Source organism: Bos indicus x Bos taurus, chromosome 1 (assembly GCF_003369695.1).
Source record: "Bos indicus x Bos taurus breed Angus x Brahman F1 hybrid chromosome 1, Bos_hybrid_MaternalHap_v2.0, whole genome shotgun sequence".
NCBI classification, from domain to species: domain Eukaryota; kingdom Metazoa; phylum Chordata; class Mammalia; order Artiodactyla; family Bovidae; genus Bos; species Bos indicus x Bos taurus.
In genome coordinates, this window is record NC_040076.1 from 70,391,303 (window position 1) to 70,411,449 (window position 20,147).

A 20,147-nucleotide genomic window follows, 5' to 3' on the forward strand; every position below is an offset into this window, starting at 1 on the left:
CTTGGGGGTGGGGCACTCTCAGGATATTGATGGTCAAAGAAACTGGGATGGGGGTGGTGTGCAGGCAGGGAGTATATGGGAACTATACTTTCCGCTCAGTTTTACTGGGAACCTAAGTGAAATCTATTAACAATGACAACTCAGTGTTCAAGCATTTTATTAAATCATTTGAGGAATCTCCACATTGTTGCACATACCAGATTGTATACAATGTAAGGGCATATCACTTGTTCACAAACACAGCTGAGCAGTAAGTTGGCAAGTCTAATATGCTATCTTTAGTAAACTAAAATTTCAAGAACATTCCAGAGGAAACACAATAAAGGTCATGCAAGTTCTAGAATAGTGAATCATGACAAAGCTCACTCATTTTATCCTTTTACTTTCAAAATACATGTGACATCTAAAACCAGAAAAAATCTGACCAGCTGGTTGACGTTAGTCAGATATCCATTTCCTTCAGGAATATTAAGCCCCTTACCACATAATGACTTGTTTGATTGTAAATAACTTAATCCTAACTACAGAAATATTTTCTGAAGAAATTTACTGCTGTAAAATGTATACCCGTTATTCATAAAATGCCTTGAAGTCACTGTACTTTCATTAAAATGACAAAGCATGATACTCAAACCAGGAATCCCAACTCTGACCTTTTCACTTACACTAAGTATCAGTTCAAGATAAAACACTAGAAGACTGAAACAGACTGAATAGTCAAACAAATCAGTGAGGCTGTATTCATCTACATCTATTTTAATTTACATAAATGACACTAAGTTTAAGAATCTTAAGATTACCCTATGAACTTTTTTTTTGGTGACAGTATTGAACTGCCTTAGAACAAACAACTGATTATCAGGTTTATAATAAAAATGGGTGAGTAGAAAATAAAGTCCTAACTGATGTGGTCTCAAACTTACTTGTTCATGTCTACATTTAACTTATAACCACCACACATACTAATGGTTGGGGAGACGTGATCAAAGACCCTTTAGCAAACTTTACCTCCCCCCACCCTACAGTTGCCCCTCCCCCCAAACTCTGGTACAAGTTTCTACTGCTTTAAGCTAAAAGGTTAATTCTGGATTCAAACTTGTGTGAACTAAGTTTATAGGAGATAACATGCAAATAAGGGGATAAAGTTAAATTTACTTGACAACAGCAAACATTATAAATGTATGCCACTATCCTGCCTAACAGAAGACCTGGAGAAACCACAAATAACACAGCATTAGGTTTAAAAACAAAGAACCTTGAAGGAAGTAATTTTATTTTACAGTGGTTGAAGTTATCCACCAAATGCTTAATGACCACGAAATGTTTCTGCAACTAAAACTAAAAGATAGAGAATTATAGGGAGCTGGGAATACATGTTAGATACTAACGATCTTCAAGCTTTGCAGATGTCATTGCATGAAGAAAATTATGGGAAACACTGTTCCCGATAATTACGTACACCCTTAGTGTAACATATGGAGATCACTGTCTCCGATATAGACACTGTGGTAGGCAAAAACTACCATGTTCTTTATACATTATGGAAGACACTGCTCCCGATAATGTGAGTTAGGTTTGTGACAAAGGTACTGGAAATTTTGCAAAATTCAAATTGAAGTTACATCTTGGATAAATTGAACTGTAAAATTTTGCATGTATGAATACAATCACAGCTTTTAAGTGACATTAATTTATAACTTGGTCACAATTCACTGCATTTAGAAGAACTGCCATTTTTATCTGGTTAGCTAAATAGAAGTTTAACTTGATTAGCAACCACTAATTAAGTTTAATTCTCAAGACTGAGCTTTATAATTTTATTTGGCTTGTGGTTGTTTTCTAACACCCTTAAGTGTTGACCACAAGTGCAAAACTTCCAGTATCTGTTGGGTTTTATTAGCAGATGCTGCTTTTATTTAAAAAAAACCAAAACGACAGTATAACTGTCATAATTATGGAAGGCACTGCTTCCGATAATTATCTTCTATTAAAAAAAAACAAACCACCATTTATAGTGAACTCTGTCACTGATAAATAAACAATAAATATCTCAGTGCCAAAATGACAGGAAGCTTTTCCAAAAAATTAACACTTTGGCCAAAATTTGGCACTGTGTTCTCTAAAGTCTGACAAACTGAGTTTGAAATTAAACACCTAAAACCTGGTTCTCTTTCAAAATACCTTGGAATAAGTGAAAACAAAAAACTAACAAAGGTTTATGGGACAAGAGATAGAGGAAAAGAAAATATACTAGGTCTTTGGCTTTCTGGTCTCCTCTTTTCATAGACAATCTTGAGGTTGCCACATTAAGGCCTTACTCCTGTGAACCTCACTTTATGCAGCTGAAGTTCTTCTATTTCAGACCTCAATGGCAAGAAAACATGTCCCATCTCTTCTGAAAGTGAACTGTTCCACTTTCAGAGGTAGAAACCAGCTAAATCCTTACAGAAGGCAGAGACCCCATGTGGAGAGTAAAGCCTTACAGTCTGGTGTCTGTCTAGCATCAGATGAAGATGGAAGACCACTCTAAGCCACCACCTTCCACCTTCAGCAGGTATCACCTTCCTCCTCCAGCTCAAAAGATAACCAGCTCATGTCCTTAGGATTTAGACCAATAGTTCACATAACTGGTTCTGACTTTTTCAGAACTATGACAGGAAAGAGGCAGTTACCATTACAAAGCACTAAAAATTCTAGAGATAATCACAGAAAATATTCTATTGTGAACATTTTAAAAAATTATTTAATTTAACTAGAAATGCAAGTACCTACCCTGTATTAAAAGCTGCTGTCTAAAGACCAACATCTAGTAGTACCAAGATTGGGTAGAATTTTAATATTAGTTTTTTAGCCCTACTGAAAATTTAGCATAACCAATACAAGTCTAGAAACCACACTACCCTGATGTTTTAGCATAAGTTATGGGTGTCACATTTAAAATTCGTTGTCAATGTCCCAAATGTCCCCAGAGAGGGCATTTGCGGCTCCCTGAATAGTCCAAGTTGCCAGAGCCAACTGGTTTTCCAACAGTGTTTGATTAAAAGCACCGTTATTTTTCTTACGCAGCTTCAAGTGCTCCAGTAAAGCTGACAGAGTGTGAGAGCCAGAGCCCCAGAAGATGTGTCGGAAAGGAAACTCTCTTGGAGATACATAGGGTGAGAGGAGGTGATATTCCACCTGCAAAAATAAAACACAGACCTTACACAGTGCTCAGCTTTTGTCGTGAGAAAATGACCTGATATAGTAAAACAACCATCATTCTCTCGCTTCAATGTTTAAATTTCCCTGAATTTTAAGAATGTTGAGAACCAAGCTACTAATCTTCTAATGTTAAAACTGTAAGGAAAGCTGTCAATCCCTTTGTAAACTCTAACTGCACTGGGTTGTTTTTTGTTTCTTTTTTGGTTGGCGCCTACATACGGAAGTTTTACAAGTTTCCACTATAATAAAACAGCTAAGGGCTGACTTAAACAGAAATACAGAGAAAATGACAGATGAAAATCATTACTGATCCTTTCTTTAAAATGATTTCAGAGCCTAAAAAAACTAATACTAGGTCAAATGTCTTCTGTATTTTCAGTTTAGATATACTAGCTTTAGATCTTTTTTAAAATTTGTGCTGAATTCTAAAGCGGGAAAGGATTCCAGGCTCCTAGAATTATAAAATCTACTTTTTAGAAACACAAGATTTACCAATTAGACATGAACAAACTTGAATTCCTCCTTTTCTAAGGATTACGTACTTTCATGATACGGTCATTGATTTCCCTCATCACAGATCTGTCTGTTTTCTCAGCATTCTTATAATCCGTAGTTAGTCTAGACGTAGCACGGAAGAAGTCTCCACGAGCAGAATACAGCCACTGCATATTCAGACCCATATCCTGAAACAGAAAGACATGAGAGTCACTATTAGACGTTATATTTCTAAGGGTGTTATTCCACATACCTTTCTAAATTTAGGTATAGTAACTGAAACGATCCTGATAAAAGGGGATGAGACTCACAAACAAGCTCAAGTCAGCAAAAGCTGCTGCTGCTGCTGCTGCTAAGTCACTTCAGTCGTGTCCGACTCTGTGCGACCCCATAGACAGCAGCCCACCAGGCTCTGCCATCCCTGGGATTCTCCAGGCAAGAACACTGGAGTGGGTTGCCATTTCCTTCTCCATGGTGTGAAAGTGAAAAGTGAAAGTGAAGTCACTCAGTCGCAACCGACTCGTAGCGACCCCATGGAATGCAGCCTCCATCCATGGGATTTTCTAGGCAAGAGTACTGGAGTAGCTTGCCATTGCCTTCTCTGCAGCAAAATATGCTAGATATAAGCGTATTGTACACAAGGTTCCAGGCTCTATATGCTAAGTAACGTACTCATATTTAAGCTCAGCAAATAGTACTATTATCCATTCTTACGTCCCAGTTTCTGATCAGTTACAATTAGTTTCAAGAAAGCCAATCCTTATAATTAAGATTCGGTTATCGGTGATTTACTTTATTTAAGGGATCTGTTGAATTGACTTCTGGTACTATAAAAGCCACTCATTAATATTAATTTGGTTTTATCAAAACTTTGAATATTTGATACAAAGGATCAACACTAAATAAACCCACTGGCTAAGTGCCTCTCTTCACCCATGTGATCTCTGAAAAGTATTTGTGGCACAAACTCAAAAGTTCATAGTTGAGATCTTCATATGGTTTACATCCAGCCTCTTTATGGGGTGCTAGGAATACATGAATGAGAGAACTGTTTCAGATGAATGAGGTAACACTGTTGTAGATTCTGAAACACTGCTGTGGTCTGTCCTATGTACTGCAGTCTCTGGGCTTCCTCTCAAGTGAGTTGTGGATTCTATGCAAAATTATACTTCAGTGCACTTTAAAACATACTTTGTCTACCTGTCCTGCTCCCCAGGAATAGCTAAACAGTATTCTTCAAACTGTTTGATACTTTACCAGTAGGAACCTGATTTAATTAGTGCTTACCCTTATGTCTGCTCTGAATAGGTTCATTTCCTTCACAAACCGAAGTATTTCGTCATTATACATCTCGTAGTTCAGGTTCAGCTCAACCCCATGGGTAAGTTTAATCACAAGCTGACCGGCCACTTCTGCTGCTGCACGTGCCACTCTGTTCAACTGAGGAACTTCTCTGTTCAGTGTCTCATAGGTGTCCATGGGAGTGCCTAAATAAGGGTAATCTGTGTCCTGGGAAACAAAGGTGGGTTATAAGACTAGGAGTTTCACATTCTAGTTTCCCCCATCAAGGTAACAGTAACTATAATTCTTCCTTTGCTTCTAATATATTCCTACTCCAACTTTATCTCCTATCCACTACTTTAAGAAGATACTGCTTTTGCTTGTTCCTCTGAACCTTACCTACTCCTGGAATGATTTTACTTTCTTCTAAGCTGTACTGAATCCCTGTTCTATCACATCACAGACCCTGAATGGATCTGTAGCCAGAGCAGGTTGTATCCTTGTTCTTGTCTCCCTGTGAAGTTTGGCATGAGGGAAGAGGAGAACATGCCTGAAATGTACTTTCAATATAAAGTGTTACTTTTAGCCAAAAATTTACCTTCTTTCTCATCATGCAGCTTTCATCCATTCATGCTACCTTTCTGACGAGACAGTCACAAGAACTCTCTCCTTTCACCAGACAACTTTAGTAACTATTTCTTCAACACTACCACTGTCCTTGGTGACAGTCTCATTGGCAATCCTTTGGTTTGACCTCAGTCCTTAACTTTCAGACTGTACATGCTTATCTGTATGTGTCACACACATATCTGTATAGGTATGTATGTTATTTGTATAGGTATTACCTATACCTCTGAACAGCTTTTAAAAAAAAGACTCCTGAAGGTCAACAGAAATCATCCATAAATTTCCTCAACCCTAGGACCTGATACTCAGTTCTTCCTAGGGTACTAAATAGACATCATGACCTAATATTTCAATACCATTCATACTGCTGATCTAGCAGAAAGTTAGGGGAATTCCAGCTATGTTAATCTCTAAATCCACATCTTTCATCACTTCCTCACTTTTTCTGTCCTAATCCCAGGCTAAAACACCCAGTGGGAAGAAGTCTAGTAAGGACCTGGCCTCTACTGGGTCAACAATTTGATGCCAAAGTTTCTACCCTGAACCCCTGTACGAACTCTGGGATCTCTTCACACCTTGGAAGAGCCTGCTACAGAGCTGGTTTTTCAACTCCAACACAGAGGCCTTCATCATTTTCAGTCTGCCTGGATTTCAGTGTCTTCTAATTGGCTCTTGTACCAAGCCAATCTTGGTTTTCCAACAACTTGGTCAGTTCAAAGTTCTGTCCCTTAAAAAGCTTGCCTTTTTTGTGTGTGCTTTTATCTATAATCCCTGCCTAAAAAACTAACTAACATCTTGGGATAAACATCTACAATCATATTTCAACAGGCATCAAGATCAGCATTATCCAGTAGAACTTTGTTTGAAGGAAATATTCTATACTTGCACTCTCCAATAGACAGCCTTGTTACTGAAAGTCATCATATATAACTGAAGAAGTTTTAGCAAATAAACTCAAACGCTAATTAAGCTGAGATTAAAATTCTATGTTAAGACTGACAATAAGAAAGATTACAGTAACTGCACATGTATAATTTCTCAATACATACTAAGCATTCTAGGAAACTTGGTCTCAAAACTGACCAAAGAAGATCTAAGATACGGTGCTGTAGCATTCTTCAGACTTACCTCACAAAAACAGAAAGAGACCGCTGGGATTCCAGAATATGCAAGGAAAGGGAAAGCAGCATTATCCAAAGAAAGTTTTTGCCTACAAGAAGAGCCAAAAAGCATCTTTAGAAAGTTTTCCAAAGAACAGACTATGCTACATGCACCCCTATCCTACCCTCAGGTAAATTCTTAAACTGAATCTTTCCAGGTACAGGTAAACTCAATGCTAGGTTATTTTTAAACCTCTAATGGACATAGTAGGTGCTATTTATTGAGTGACCCTGCTTTCCTGTTAGCTATTCATTGACCTTTCTCAACTTACACTTTGCTGATCCAGTTGCTGTCCCGATACAGAGACAGCCCATTAAGTGGATGCTTCACCTGTAAAATAAATTATGATTAAAATGAATTTTAATCATAAAATTCTGGATTTTAATAAAATATTAAATTTATTTATTCTGGATTTATTCATTCAGACTAGTCACTAACATTTTTCTCTATAAACATTTATTTAAAACATTACATTTTTTATTATATCATCTTGAAAAAAATTTCTTTAAACAGTTACAATCCATAATTTCTGAAGTTATTCCTTCTAGGCTTGTGCTGTTAGTTCTTTTAGTTATGAGAAAGAAAGTTTTCATTTTTAACATTTTAAAGGGGGCTTCACCCAGTTTTAGCAGTGCTTTCTAGACTTTATGTTCTGCCTACTATCTTCTTTCTAGTTTCTTCCTTCCAGCACATTTTATACTACTGCAACCTAACCTGCAAACACATTACTGCCCTGTTGGGAGACCCTACAGTAACTCCCCAGTTTCCCATGGGATCGAGGTCAAGTTCCCTGACCCTTTTTCATCTCCAGCTTTAATCACTCCAATATGTTTTTTCCCTGCTCATTCAAAACTATAGTCATTCATATGTCTGTTTTTATTCAGTGAGTATTTCATCTGGCTTTCTTATTTAAGTCTCAGGTATGGTTTAAGTTCATTTAACCCTTCCTTAACATTCTGACTCTAGACAACCCTCATAGACACCTACAGTAGTTCAATATAAATGTCTGTCATCCTAATATTTTGTCCAACTTTCATTACACTTTGATGATTAAGGATATACTCACATCTTTCATGATTTTCTCAATAAGTGAATACAACAGTGGGCTGGCAGAAACTTTGAAATTGGTAGTACCTGCAAAGAGATTAACATTGCTCCTCCTTTAGTCAAGCAGTTTGCACGCTACTACTTCTACAGCTATAACTACTTGGCAAACAGGAGGACAATAACCTAATCGATGGCATATACAACAACTCTCCCTCTTTACGAAGTAGACAAAAAAGTGGTTGAGGAGTCAAGCTCTTTAGTGACTGCTAAACACCAAATTTTACTCAACTGAAGCTCTTAGTCCTTGAGTTTGTATATTTAATGTTAACGACTTGTATTTTTGTAACTTTTTGGTTCACCCATGTTAGGGCAGTCATCTATTAGCAATAGCAAGCTTGTTATATTCAATACATTTTGTGGCAAAGGTAAAATAGCAATAATGACTAATAAAATTTAGTTTAATTGTAACTCCTTCCTTTTTCTTCCCCAAATAGACATGTCATTACTCTCCACTTCATCCACTGGCTACATCTGTATTTTTACTAACACCAGTCTCTTTCAGAAGTTTGATTATCTTATATTTCTATCCATGAAGCCACAATCTAGCAAGTTGTGAATTAGTCTCCAGAAGTACCATTCTATTGGCATGGTTTATTTCCTCCTGGTCCAGAGTAGATAACTAGTGGTTCTCAAACTTTAGTGCATCATAAGCACTGGTTACAACAGTTTGCTAGATGGTACGGTCCAGATTCTGGTTCAAAAGGTCTAGGGTAGGGCCTGAAATTTTGCATTTCTCACAGTTCCCAGGTGATCCTGATGGTGCTGATCTGGGACCACGTAAAGAACCACTGCTCTAGGCAAGGCAATCCACACCCATATAAATTTATGCATTATTTAAGAGAAAACTATGTCAATCTTTTGATCTGGCTATGTCCAGTGTAGACTGTAAAAAATAACAAGTGCTGCTTTAGAAAGCTTTCTTCTTCTTTTTTATAAGTAGTTTATAAATTTATCATGAAAAGATACTAAAGAAAAGACACTTACCAACAACAGCTTTATCCAGATTAATGTAAGTGAAAGCCTTTAAATGCAATGAGGAAAGGTATCCCTGGAAAAGGAAAAATACGAATGTACTAGAATGTATTCATCCAATTATCACCTACAGAGCTATTATTAGGGATTTCTGTTTAAGTTTGGATTTTATTGAAACTAAATATACAAAGTTAAAAAATCACATAAACAAATCTAAAAGAGCATGGTGTTTGGAAGACAGCTTAAGCAATTACAAGTGGGAGGCCCATTCTGGGTATGGATGAGATATAGATAATACCTCTAGCCATTCAGTGGCACCAACGGCTCCAAAGTCTCCACCACTCCAGCTGGCAAAGACAATGCTTCTGCTGGGTTTAAACTGACCTAAGAGACAACAAACAGTTAGTTCTATCTTGGAAAAGGTTACAGGTTGGTAACTGACTTAAGATGCATCAGAAATTTCAGATTACAGACTACAGATTCAAAACTATTTCTTTTCCTTTTGAGGCCCCAAGTGAGAAGAACCAAAAGAAATAGAAATAAATTTTAAAAGTAATAGGAGATCATTTGCAAATAAGACCTGAAGTACACAGTAAGGACCAGCTTACTAGACCTCACTCCTACATTCCATTCTTTGAGTCCCATAACTTCCAGACCAAGAGCTATTTGAAATCACAACCGAAGTATATTCTTTGAAAACGATTTGCCTAGAAGTCACTTAAAATACCAGATTACTTTAAAAACAAATGTTTGAGATAGAATTAAAACTCACAAATTTAAGTTTAGGAAAGAGTGAGTTTTCAGAGAAATTAATGATAGTTCCTTTGGGGCTTTTATGGGCCACTACCCTCCACTCCACTCCTCCCCCTCCCCTGGGTACATCCTTTTCTGCATTAATTTACTTTTGTTTATGACTTAAGCACTGCAACTTGCCCTAGGACCCAAAGATTCAAGATTTGTGATGGGGGTTTGCATGTGCGGGTGGGTCGATATAAAAGAGTGGCAAGTACCATGTGACAGTCTTGAAAGTGAGCCTTTCTTACATAAACATATTATATACTATATAATATACTTATAAACCAAATATTCTATATTTTACTTATAAAGTTATATATTATCATTCTATAATCAAACTATAGAACATAGTGCAGAGGTATGACACTGCTTGCTTTCACACGGATTCCTTAGGGACCATGTTAGATTTGCTGTATCATTCTGGTTATGTCAAAGAGAATTTAGGGCCCAAGACAATGCTTTTCAGTGTCTCAAAGAAACTCATGATTCCCAGTATGATTAAGACACTGCACAGAAAACTGTTTCAAAGTCAAAGGCAAATACAACAAAAGACAACGTACTTTGTACTTAAGAATTCAGGGTCTAGGGATTCCCTGGTGGTCAGTGGTAAAGAATCCGCCTGCCAATGCAGGAGATTCGGGTTCAATCTCTGGTCTAGGAAGCTCCCACATGCTGCAGAGCAGCTAAGCTCGTGTGCCACAACTATTGAGCCCGCAATCTAGAGCCCAGGAGCCGCAACTACTGAGCTCATGTGCTGTGGCTACTGAAGCCCCAGGTCCTAGGGCCTGTGCTTTGCAACAAGAGAAGCCACGGCAATAAGAAGCCTACACACCTCAACTTGTCTCAAATAGAGAAAGCCTGTGCAGCAATGAAGACCCAGCACAGCCAAAAATAAATAAATAAACTTTAAGGAATGTTTATGTAACAAAGGCTTACTTTTAAGCCTTTCTCCCATGGTACTTGCCACTCTTATACCCACCCACCCACACATACAAACCCCCATCACATTCTTGAATCTTTGGGTCTGAGGGCCCAGCACAAGCAAATCATAAGAACATAGGCAAAAGTGAGCAAAGCATATTATAACATTTAGAAGCACAGTACATAGATGCTCAAGTTCTCAAAATTTGTACTCTACCTTTTAAGACCATATCGGAAAGTATCCGGGCAAGTGTCAATAGCAGACTTGTTCCTACACTGGACTTTGCAGCTCCAGGACCCCAGGCATCCCTCTGGGCCCCTACTATAACATAGCGATCTTAAAAAAAAAAAAAAAAAAAGATAAATTATTCAAACAGCTTTTAAACTGTTTTCTAATAGTGAAGTCTAGAATAAGCACATTAGTAGAAGGGTAAAAAATGTAGTATATGTAGTAAGGGTAAGAGATACTTACTTCAGACCTGATTTAGGACTCCAGGGATTAAACATTCATACGACAATACTAATCTCTTTTTTCTACATTACTAATTAAGGTTACTCACTGCCTACTTATTTGTGCTCGCTAATTGTCTAGTAAGCACTGAAGTCCAAGGGCTTTCCTTACCAAATGGTATGACTATTTGATAGCAAACAGATATAGTGGCAAACTCCAGCCTGCGTGCCCATTCATTAATATTGTCCATGGCTGTGTTCATGCTGCAGTGGCAGAGTTGAAGAGTTGCAATGGAGACTATTTGGCCTACAACATGTTTATTATTTGCCCCCTTAAGAAGAAATTTGCTTACCTCTGGTCTACTTAATAACTTAAAAAGAGATTTCCTAGGCACAATGGTCAGTTCGACAAGTTAACTTTCTAGGTTGTTATTACCTCCTACTAAAGCTGACACTTGAACAGTTAGTTCACTTTAGGACAGATATGGTTTAGCATTTCAAGAAACCAAGCCCAGTCAGTGCTCCTGCCCTCTCTCCCTCTAGCCACTTCTTTAGTGAGGAAAACCAAACAAAAAGTCCCCAAGGATCTTTACCTGGTTCTTCAAAGCCCTTAATAACTCCAAAGACGTTAAGAATTCTTATCTCCTTCAGCACATTGTTCACGCTAAGTTTCACATTCTTATCCTGTGAGGATACCAGCTTACATGAAGAGTCTGTTCCCCAAATACGAGGACAGTCTCCTTCCATATTTCTAGAAGCAGAAAGTAGAGATCAGAGTTCTGAGTTACTGTTAACTTCCTCACGGTTTACAAAATCAGTGACTTTCGAGGTCAAGAGGACAAATAGAACACACAAAATTACTCACTAGTGACCAAATACTTGTGTTTTACTCTGATCTGTAGGCAGTCATTTGAAAAGTATGAGTTGCTTCCTAGTTTAATGAATTTTTTAAAAAATTACCTATCCCACCTGATGTATGTGTTTCTGCCAGAGAATAGCTATAATTTACATTTTAAATAGACTCCAAGATGGATTAAAAATGAAGTCCGTATCTATAAAGGTGCATCAATACATTCTCATGTTTCCTAACTCTCCACTAACAAGGCAAGTGAAAGTGAGAGCCGCTCAGTCGTGTCCAAGTCTTTGAGACCCCATGGACTATATATATACAGTCCATAGAACTCTCTAGGACAGAACACTGGAGTGGGTAGCCTTTCCCTTTCCAGGGGATCTTCCCAACCCAGGGATCAAACCCAGGTCTCCCGCATTGCAGGCAGATTCTTTACCAGCTGAGTCACAAGGAAAGCCCAACAAGGCAAGTATGCATTCTTATTTCAGTTACGAAAAAATACTCTCATGCTGCTATAGTTAGGTTAGATAGCTTCCCCCTTCTGATTCCGCATGTGTTATCCAAATGACTGCTCAAAAGGGCTTACTTACATAAATAAGTCAAAACATTATTAACCCCCCAGTACGCAAGAACAAGATAAGGGGCTGGCTTCACAGATTAGGAAAGGCTTGTAGGTAGTAGGAAGAAGTAGCTGATTCTAAGTTTGGTTTTAGTCAAAAAGAATCACCTATTAAAAAAACCTATTAGACACATTATTAATAGTCATATATTAAGTCCTTGCATGTAGATGGCTCTTCATTTGATATCAGTAATCCTGCTAAGTAGAATACACTTCAGCTATACAATTATGTCAAACATCACCAGTGTGGTTAGAGTAACTTATTCTATGTCACATAGCAAATAAATACTCACGTGAATGTTTGAAAATAGACTAACATCCCCTGCCAATACGAAGGGATATATCCAGATCAAGATAAAAATTAACGACATGTACTCTAAGCAGCCTGGTTTCTATTTTTAAACAGAAATACTAGTACACTAGGTAGGATATCCAGAAGGGCTAATTATGACTATAAAGCATCTGGGAAGCTCATGAGAACTGAGGATATTCAATCTATAGACAAAGAAACAAATCATTCTGCTGCTAAAAAAGAAAGTCCAGAACTAATGGATATTCCAGGGAATAAGATTTCAGCCCAATACAAATTCTAACAGATCTTCTCCAATAACTGAATGTTGCCGTAGGTAACAAAATGCTTTAACCACAGGAAGTACTCAAGCAGAAGGTACGCCAACAATATTACACAAGAAATTCACTGGGTGGACTGAACAAGGTCTCTTCAAGTTTAACGAATCAAATGTCTATTAAGATCAGTTTATAGAGGAAAAATTTCATTTTTATATACATCAAGTTAACAGCTAACCATCCCCCAAACACCGAACATGTGTTTTAAGCCAATTGTTTTAAGATTTTATCAAATCAACAGATTATTATTTCTCCCTAATCATAAAACTTGACCCTGCAAGATGGCTTTCAAATAAGAACTTACTGAAATAGCTTTTCTGCACCGGCTCTGGTAATTGTTTGGACAGGTATGTTGGGCAATCCTGATGACTGAGATGGTGGAAATTGAGTGTGATTAAAAGAAGGGAATCCAGGTGTGTAAGGGTCACCTGTTCCCAGATGAGCCTAGTGAAACAAAAGAGTAATTAGCTCACACATTTATTCAGGAAATCCCTATAAGATTCAAATTCTGTATGAGGTTATAACCTACATTTATAGTCTGAAAGTCTGAGTGGCTCTATAATATATGACTTTTGTTTTTATATGGCATATGTCAAATTCTTAATTCAAGGTACTATTGGTAAAGTATTTTTAGCAATAAGTAATAATTAGGTTTCAAAGTCATGTAATTCATCTTCTCACTTATTGCTAAAATTCTCCAAGGGCAAAAAAAGTATTTGAGGAAGGCATAGTTCTATTGCTATTAATGTAGATGGAACCCAGCATCAATTTGTAGAACCCAGTAACTTATTTAGTCAAGAAATAAAAACTCACATGTCCAAAAACTGGAAGATTTGCATTAACAATGGGATATTTACTGTAGTCCATGTATATCAAGACACCAATTGCATTTAAACTTTCAGCATTTGCCACCTAAAGAAAAACACATAAAGCTCAGAAAATGAAGATCTAATCAACAAAAATTAAAAGAATACATACTGAACATATACTGAAAGACAAAGGGCTACAGCAGACTACACCAATACTTCCAACATTTCAATAGCTAACATGGATAGGAAAAAATACTTGCCTTAAAATTTAACTTTTTTAAAGAAATTAACTGAAAATTTTACAAGATAATTGTAGATTCATTTGTAGCTTTAAGAAATAAGAGATCCACTGTAAACTTTGCCCAGTTTTCTTTCAAAGTCTGCAGAACTAACAGCCTGAATACTAACATTGATACAATACAATCTACATATATTATTCAGACTTCTCCAGTTTTACTTGCACTCATTCATGTGTTTGGACGTATTAAGTTCTAAACAATCAATCAAAATACCAAACAATTAGTTTTAACACCACAAAGATTCTTCAGTTGCCATTTATTTTCACCCTCAACTTTTGGCAACCACTAATCTCTCTTCCATTTCTAAAACGTTGTCATTTCAAAAATGTTATATACTCCAAAAGCTAAACAAAGAGTTACCATATGACCCAGCAGTCTCACTCCTAGGTAGACACACAAGATAATCAGAAATATCTATTCACCTAAAATATATAAATGAATGTTTATTGTAGCACTCTTCATAAAACCAGAAAGTAGACACAGCCTAAATGTCTGTCAACTGACAAGTAAACAAGCAAAATGTGGTATATCCTTACATCAAATACTATTCAGTCAGAAAAAGAAATGAAGCACTGATTAATGGTACAGCGTGGATGAACCTTGAAAACATTATGCACGTGAAAAGAAGCCAGTCAAAAGAGGCAAAATATTGTATGATTCTGGTCATATAAAATGTCCAGAAGAGGCAAATCCATAGCAACAGAGTAGATTAGTGATTGCCAGGGACTAGAAGGAGGGAAGAATGGGGAGTAACTGAAAATGGTATAGGGTTATCTTTAGGATATAATGAAAATATTCTGGAATTAGATCATGATGGTAGTTGCACAACCTGTGTATATACTAAAAACTGAATAGTATACTTTAAAGAGTGAATTTTATGGTATATTGATTATATATCAATTTAAAAAGTAAAAAACACTTCCACTCCAATGTGGTTGCACAATAAAGCTTAACTAACTCTTAAAGACTAGAGATCTCTTCAAGAAAATTAGAGATACCAAGGGAACATTTCATGCAAAGATGGGCTCGATAAAGGACAGAAATGGTATGGACCTAACAGAAGCAGAAGAGATTAAGAAGAGGTGGCAAGAATACATAGAAGAACTGTACAAAAAATATCTTCATGACCCAGATAATCACGATGGTGTGATCACTGACCTAGAGCCAGACATCCTGGAGTGTGAAGTCAAGTGGGCCTTAGAAAGCATCACTACGAACAAAGCTAGTGGAGGTGATGGAATTCCAGTGGAGCTATTTCAAATCCTGAAAGATGATGCTGTGAAAGTGCTGCACTCAATATGCTAGCAAATTTGGAAAACTCAGCAGTGGCCACAGGACTGGAAAAGGTCAGTTTTCATTCCAATCCCAAAGAAAGGCAATGCCAAAGAATGCTCAAACTACCGCACAATTGCACTCATCTCACACGCTAGTAAAGTAATGCTCAAAATTCTCCAAGCCAGGCTTCAGCAATATGTGAATCGTGAACTTCCTGGTGTTCAAGCTGGTTTTAGAAAAGGCAGAGGAACCAGAGATCAAATTGCCAACATTCGCTGGATCATGGGAAAAGGAAGAGAGTTCCAGAAAAACATCTCTTTCTGCTGTATTGACTATGCCAAAGCCTTTGACTGTGTGGATCACAATAGACTATGGAAAATTCTAAAAGAGATGGGAATACCAGACCACCTGACCTGCCTCTTGAGAAACCTATATGCAGGTCAGGAAGCAACAGTTAGAACTGGACATGGAACAACGACTGGTTCCAAATAGGAAAAGGAGTACGTCAAGGCTGTATATTGTCACACTGCTTATTTAACTTCTATGCAGAGTATATCAGGAGAAACGCTGGGCTGGAAGAAGCACAAGCTGGAATCAAGATTTCCAGGAGAAATATCAATAACCTCAGATATGCAGATGACACCACCCTTATGGCAGAAAGTGAAGAGGAACTAAAAAGCCTCTTGATGAAAGTGAAAGAGGAGAGTGAAAAAGTTGGCTTAAAGCTCAACATTCAGAAAACCAAGATCATGGCATGGCATCTGGTCCCATCACTTCGTGGGAAATAGATGGGGAAACAGTGGAAACAGGGTCAGATTTTACTTTTTTGGGCTCCAAAATCACTGTAGATGGTGATCGCAGCCATGAAATTAAAAGACGCTTACTCCTTGGAAGAAAAGTTATGACCAACCTAGACAGCATATTGAAAAGCAGAGACATTACTTTGCCAACAAAGGTCCGTCTAGTCAAAGCTATGGTTTTTCCAGTGGTCATGTATGGATATAAGAGTTGGACTGTGAAGAAAGCTGAGCGCCGAAAAATTGATGCTTTTGAAATGTGATATTGGAGAAGACTCTTGAGAGTCCCTTGGACTGCAAGGAGATCCAACCAGTCCATTCTAAAGGAGATCAGTCCTGGTGCTCTTTGGAAGGAATGATGCTAAAGCTGAAAGTCCAGTACTTTGGCCACCTGATGCGAAGAGTTGACTCACTGGAAAAGACTCTGATGCTGGGAGGGATTGGGGGCAGGAGGAGAAGGGGACGACAGAGGATGAGATGGCTGGATGGCATCACTGACTTGATGGACGTGAGTCTCAGTGAACTCCAGGAGTTGGTGATAGACAGGGAGGCCTGGCATGCTGTGATTCATGGGGTCGCAAAGAGTCAGACACGACTGAGCGACTGAACTGAACTCTTGCAGAGAATTCAAAATATAAATAATAAAAACCCTTCCAAGACAACCACTGTCTTTCCATTCTAAGCCCTTGTATAGGTGACTTTTTATTTTCCTTTTTATAAAACACAGTTATAACTGAATCATATACATTAATATATATATATAGAGAGAGAATGTATGTGTGTGTGTATATATACACATAAACCTTGGTTTTATATATATATATAACTTGGTTACACAAACACAATTTAAATGTCTTTCACTTAAGCATTTCTCATAACTCCTTTTTTACTGGAGAACAATTATTGCAAAGTACTCCAAGTAGATATGCCAGTTTCAGAAGTATCCTATAACTTTAGATAACAGGAACTTATTTGATTTGTAGAGTACTTTAATAAATTATATTATCAGGTATGAGAGTTTAACACTGATGGTTTTCAGAATGTAAGAAAATTAACAATACCATTTAGCTATAGAATGATTTTATATATTTAATAACTCATACTCACCTTTTCAGCAAAACTGATTTTTCCAGCTCTTACAATCACTAAAGATCCATTTACAGGCATATTTAAATCCTCAAAGTCTTGTTTAGTGCCAAAATTAGCATGGACCAGTTTGCCCTAGGATAAAGACATTAGATTCAATGAGCATTATGGTATTAGAACAATGACAGAGTCTGCTGAAAGCTGAGTGCCAAAGAATTGATGCTTTTGAACTGTGGTATTGGAGAAGACTCTTGAGAGTCCCTTGGACTGCAAGGAGATCCAACCAGTCCTTCCTAAAGGAGATCAGTCCTGGGTGTTCTTTGGAAGGAATGATGCTAAAGCTGAAACTCTAATACTTTGGCCACCTCATGTGAAGAGCTGACTCATCTGAAAAGACCCTGATGCTGGGAGAGATTGAGGGCAGGAAGAGAAGGGGACGACAGAGGATGAGACGGTTGGATGGCATCACCGACTCAATGGCCATAGGTTTGGGTGAACTCCGGGATTTGGTGATGGACAGGGAGGCCTGGCATGCTGTGGTTCACGGGGTCGCAAAGAGTCAGACACAACTGAGCGACTGAACTGAACTAAATATTCATATCTTTCATTACCTTATGATACCTTTCATTTAATTAACATTGACTATTTATGTTAATTTACATTGCTTCAGATATTTGGGAGAAAGAGAAAGGATAATTAAAATATGCTTAAGCAAAGAGGTATCTGTCATTAAAAACACTGTAGACTAGCCAAGGCAGAACCAATTACATAATGTTCCTATACTTGAACTGCAGATAACCAAGGACATAAGAATTAACTGAAAGCTGTGATAATAAATCCATCCAAAAGTTGTTTTAGAATAAACTAAACTTGCAGAGATCAACTTTTAGATGTTTATGTAAGTTGTCATCATAATGCTCCTAAACTCTATCAGAGTTCAGATGAATGGCTATAAACTGACATTAGCAACTAAATATCTAAACACAGATAGCATTCAGGTGAACTAATCCTCTCCACATTCTTTAACAGAACAACCTACTGAGAGAGTTAATTCTTAGGTAGGTTGATAAGACGTCCAGGGCCCCCAAGGAGAAGAAAGGGGTCTCTTGAGGAGAAAAGGACAAACATTTTTTTCTACATTCCTTAGTCTTAGTCACAGAAAATGTTTTTCCCAGAACTAATGATTACACGTTAGGGGACGACAGAGGATGAGATGGCTGGATGGCATCACTGACTCGATGGTGATGGACAGGGAGGCCTGGCGTGCTGTGATTCATGGGGTCGCAAAGAGTCGGACAGGACTGAGCAACTGAACTGAATGATTACACAACAAAGCTCATCTTGCTCAAGGGTATATTTTTCCTTAAGCTCTGTACCTTGGTTATCTTGTTATATTAAGACTTATGGGAATGGGTCTGGTAAGACCTTTCTATTGTTCGTTCTAACTTTGTTAATTTAAGATGTATGTTGTGGGAGTGGGTCAGGTAAACACATATAAGGCCTTGATACACTAGTGAGTGGGGGCGCTCTGTCCTCTTCTGATGTCTATGTCAGTAGCTTTGTCTGTCCTTTTTCACTGTCATAAAACTTCTGCCACACAAAAGGTCTTGAGTGATCAAGCCTGGTCCCTGGTCCCGAAGCTAAATCTTCTTCAGAGATCACGAATCCAAAATTGTTGACTGTAAACTATTACTACCTACCTCCAAAACACTGGCTTGTGGGTGGCCAGTGAAAGTGATACAGCACAGGCAACCAGGAAGACAGAGAAGAACCATAAAACTTCATTTGGCTCAGAAGACAATCTTCAGATAAGACTCTGGCATATAAATATGTGGATTTTAACCTAAAAAACCTAGATAGATCTAGCTAGCTATTTTTCAACTTCTATAGTAGTTTGGCCAAAGTTGCCTAAATTTTAAAAGATCAAGCAGTAAAGCATCAAACTAACATTAGACTCCAGCCAAGATGGTTATTTACATCTGCCTCCACATAAGGGTGAATCTGATACATGAATTCATTCAGTAAATCCTAGCATGTGTCAGGCACTGTCCGAGGCTCTGTGACATAGCAAAAAATGAAACTAACTCCTAGCCCTTTGTGTAGCTTACATGCTAGTGTGGAAACAAGTGAATAATGTCAGGCTCTGTACTTACAGGGTAAGGAGAAGGGACTGGAGGAAGGCCATTTTTGATAAGATAATCAAAGAAGACTTCCCTAGGGAGGTAACGCTGGAGAAGAGACTCCAGTGCAATGGGAGGGAAGAAGCCATGCTGATATTTAAGGGAGGAGTGGGACAGACAAAGAGAAAGGCGATCTAGAAAGGCCTTGAGGTGGGAGCATGTTTGAGTTAGAGTGTTTGAGGAACAGCAGGGAGGCGAGAGTGGCCACAGCAGAGTGAGTGAAGAGCAGAGCAGCAGAATCACTTAGGGCCTTGCCAACCAAGCTGAGGACTCGGGATTTTAACTGTGGCATAGGAGGGATGAGAACAAAAATATCCCATGACCAGCTACATTTTACAAGTAAACTTATACTAAGAACAGGAAAAGACAATGAGTTTTCGAGCTATTCAACAGGGGAATAAGAATCATGCATGGCTTTGCCTTACTCACAGTAACGGTCGCAGCCTTACTATATGCCACGTAACCCTCAGGACTCTCCACTGGGTATGCCTGACTGCCGTTACCGCTTGTACTCACTATAGACACCGAGTTTTGAGAACTGTGGGGGAAAAAAAAAAGGTTAAGGGAAAATGAAGTGAAGGCATCTTTGAGAAAA

At 38.0% G+C, this 20,147-nt stretch overlaps 1 protein-coding gene across 4 annotated transcripts in view; it reads right to left on the reverse strand.

The window, feature by feature from the left end:
- Positions 1-140: 140 nt before the first annotated feature.
- The window catches only part of TFRC (transferrin receptor), a 150,865-nt gene continuing 130,858 nt past the window's right edge, over positions 141-20,147 (reverse strand). For all 4 annotated transcript variants that reach the window (XM_027537131.1, XM_027537147.1, XM_027537138.1 and 1 more), the window contains 14 exons: positions 19,982-20,090; positions 17,394-17,507; positions 13,920-14,018; positions 13,411-13,550; positions 11,604-11,761; positions 10,778-10,897; positions 9,143-9,228; positions 8,857-8,920; positions 7,832-7,899; positions 7,037-7,095; positions 6,733-6,814; positions 4,984-5,205; positions 3,744-3,884; positions 141-3,177 (listed from right to left, as the gene is read on the reverse strand). In XM_027537131.1, coding sequence (XP_027392932.1) covers positions 2,935-3,177; positions 3,744-3,884; positions 4,984-5,205; positions 6,733-6,814; positions 7,037-7,095; positions 7,832-7,899; positions 8,857-8,920; positions 9,143-9,228; positions 10,778-10,897; positions 11,604-11,761; positions 13,411-13,550; positions 13,920-14,018; positions 17,394-17,507; positions 19,982-20,090 — 1,705 coding nt within the window. In that variant the 3' untranslated portion in view covers positions 141-2,934. The remainder of the gene's footprint in view (positions 3,178-3,743; positions 3,885-4,983; positions 5,206-6,732; positions 6,815-7,036; positions 7,096-7,831; positions 7,900-8,856; positions 8,921-9,142; positions 9,229-10,777; positions 10,898-11,603; positions 11,762-13,410; positions 13,551-13,919; positions 14,019-17,393; positions 17,508-19,981; positions 20,091-20,147) is intronic.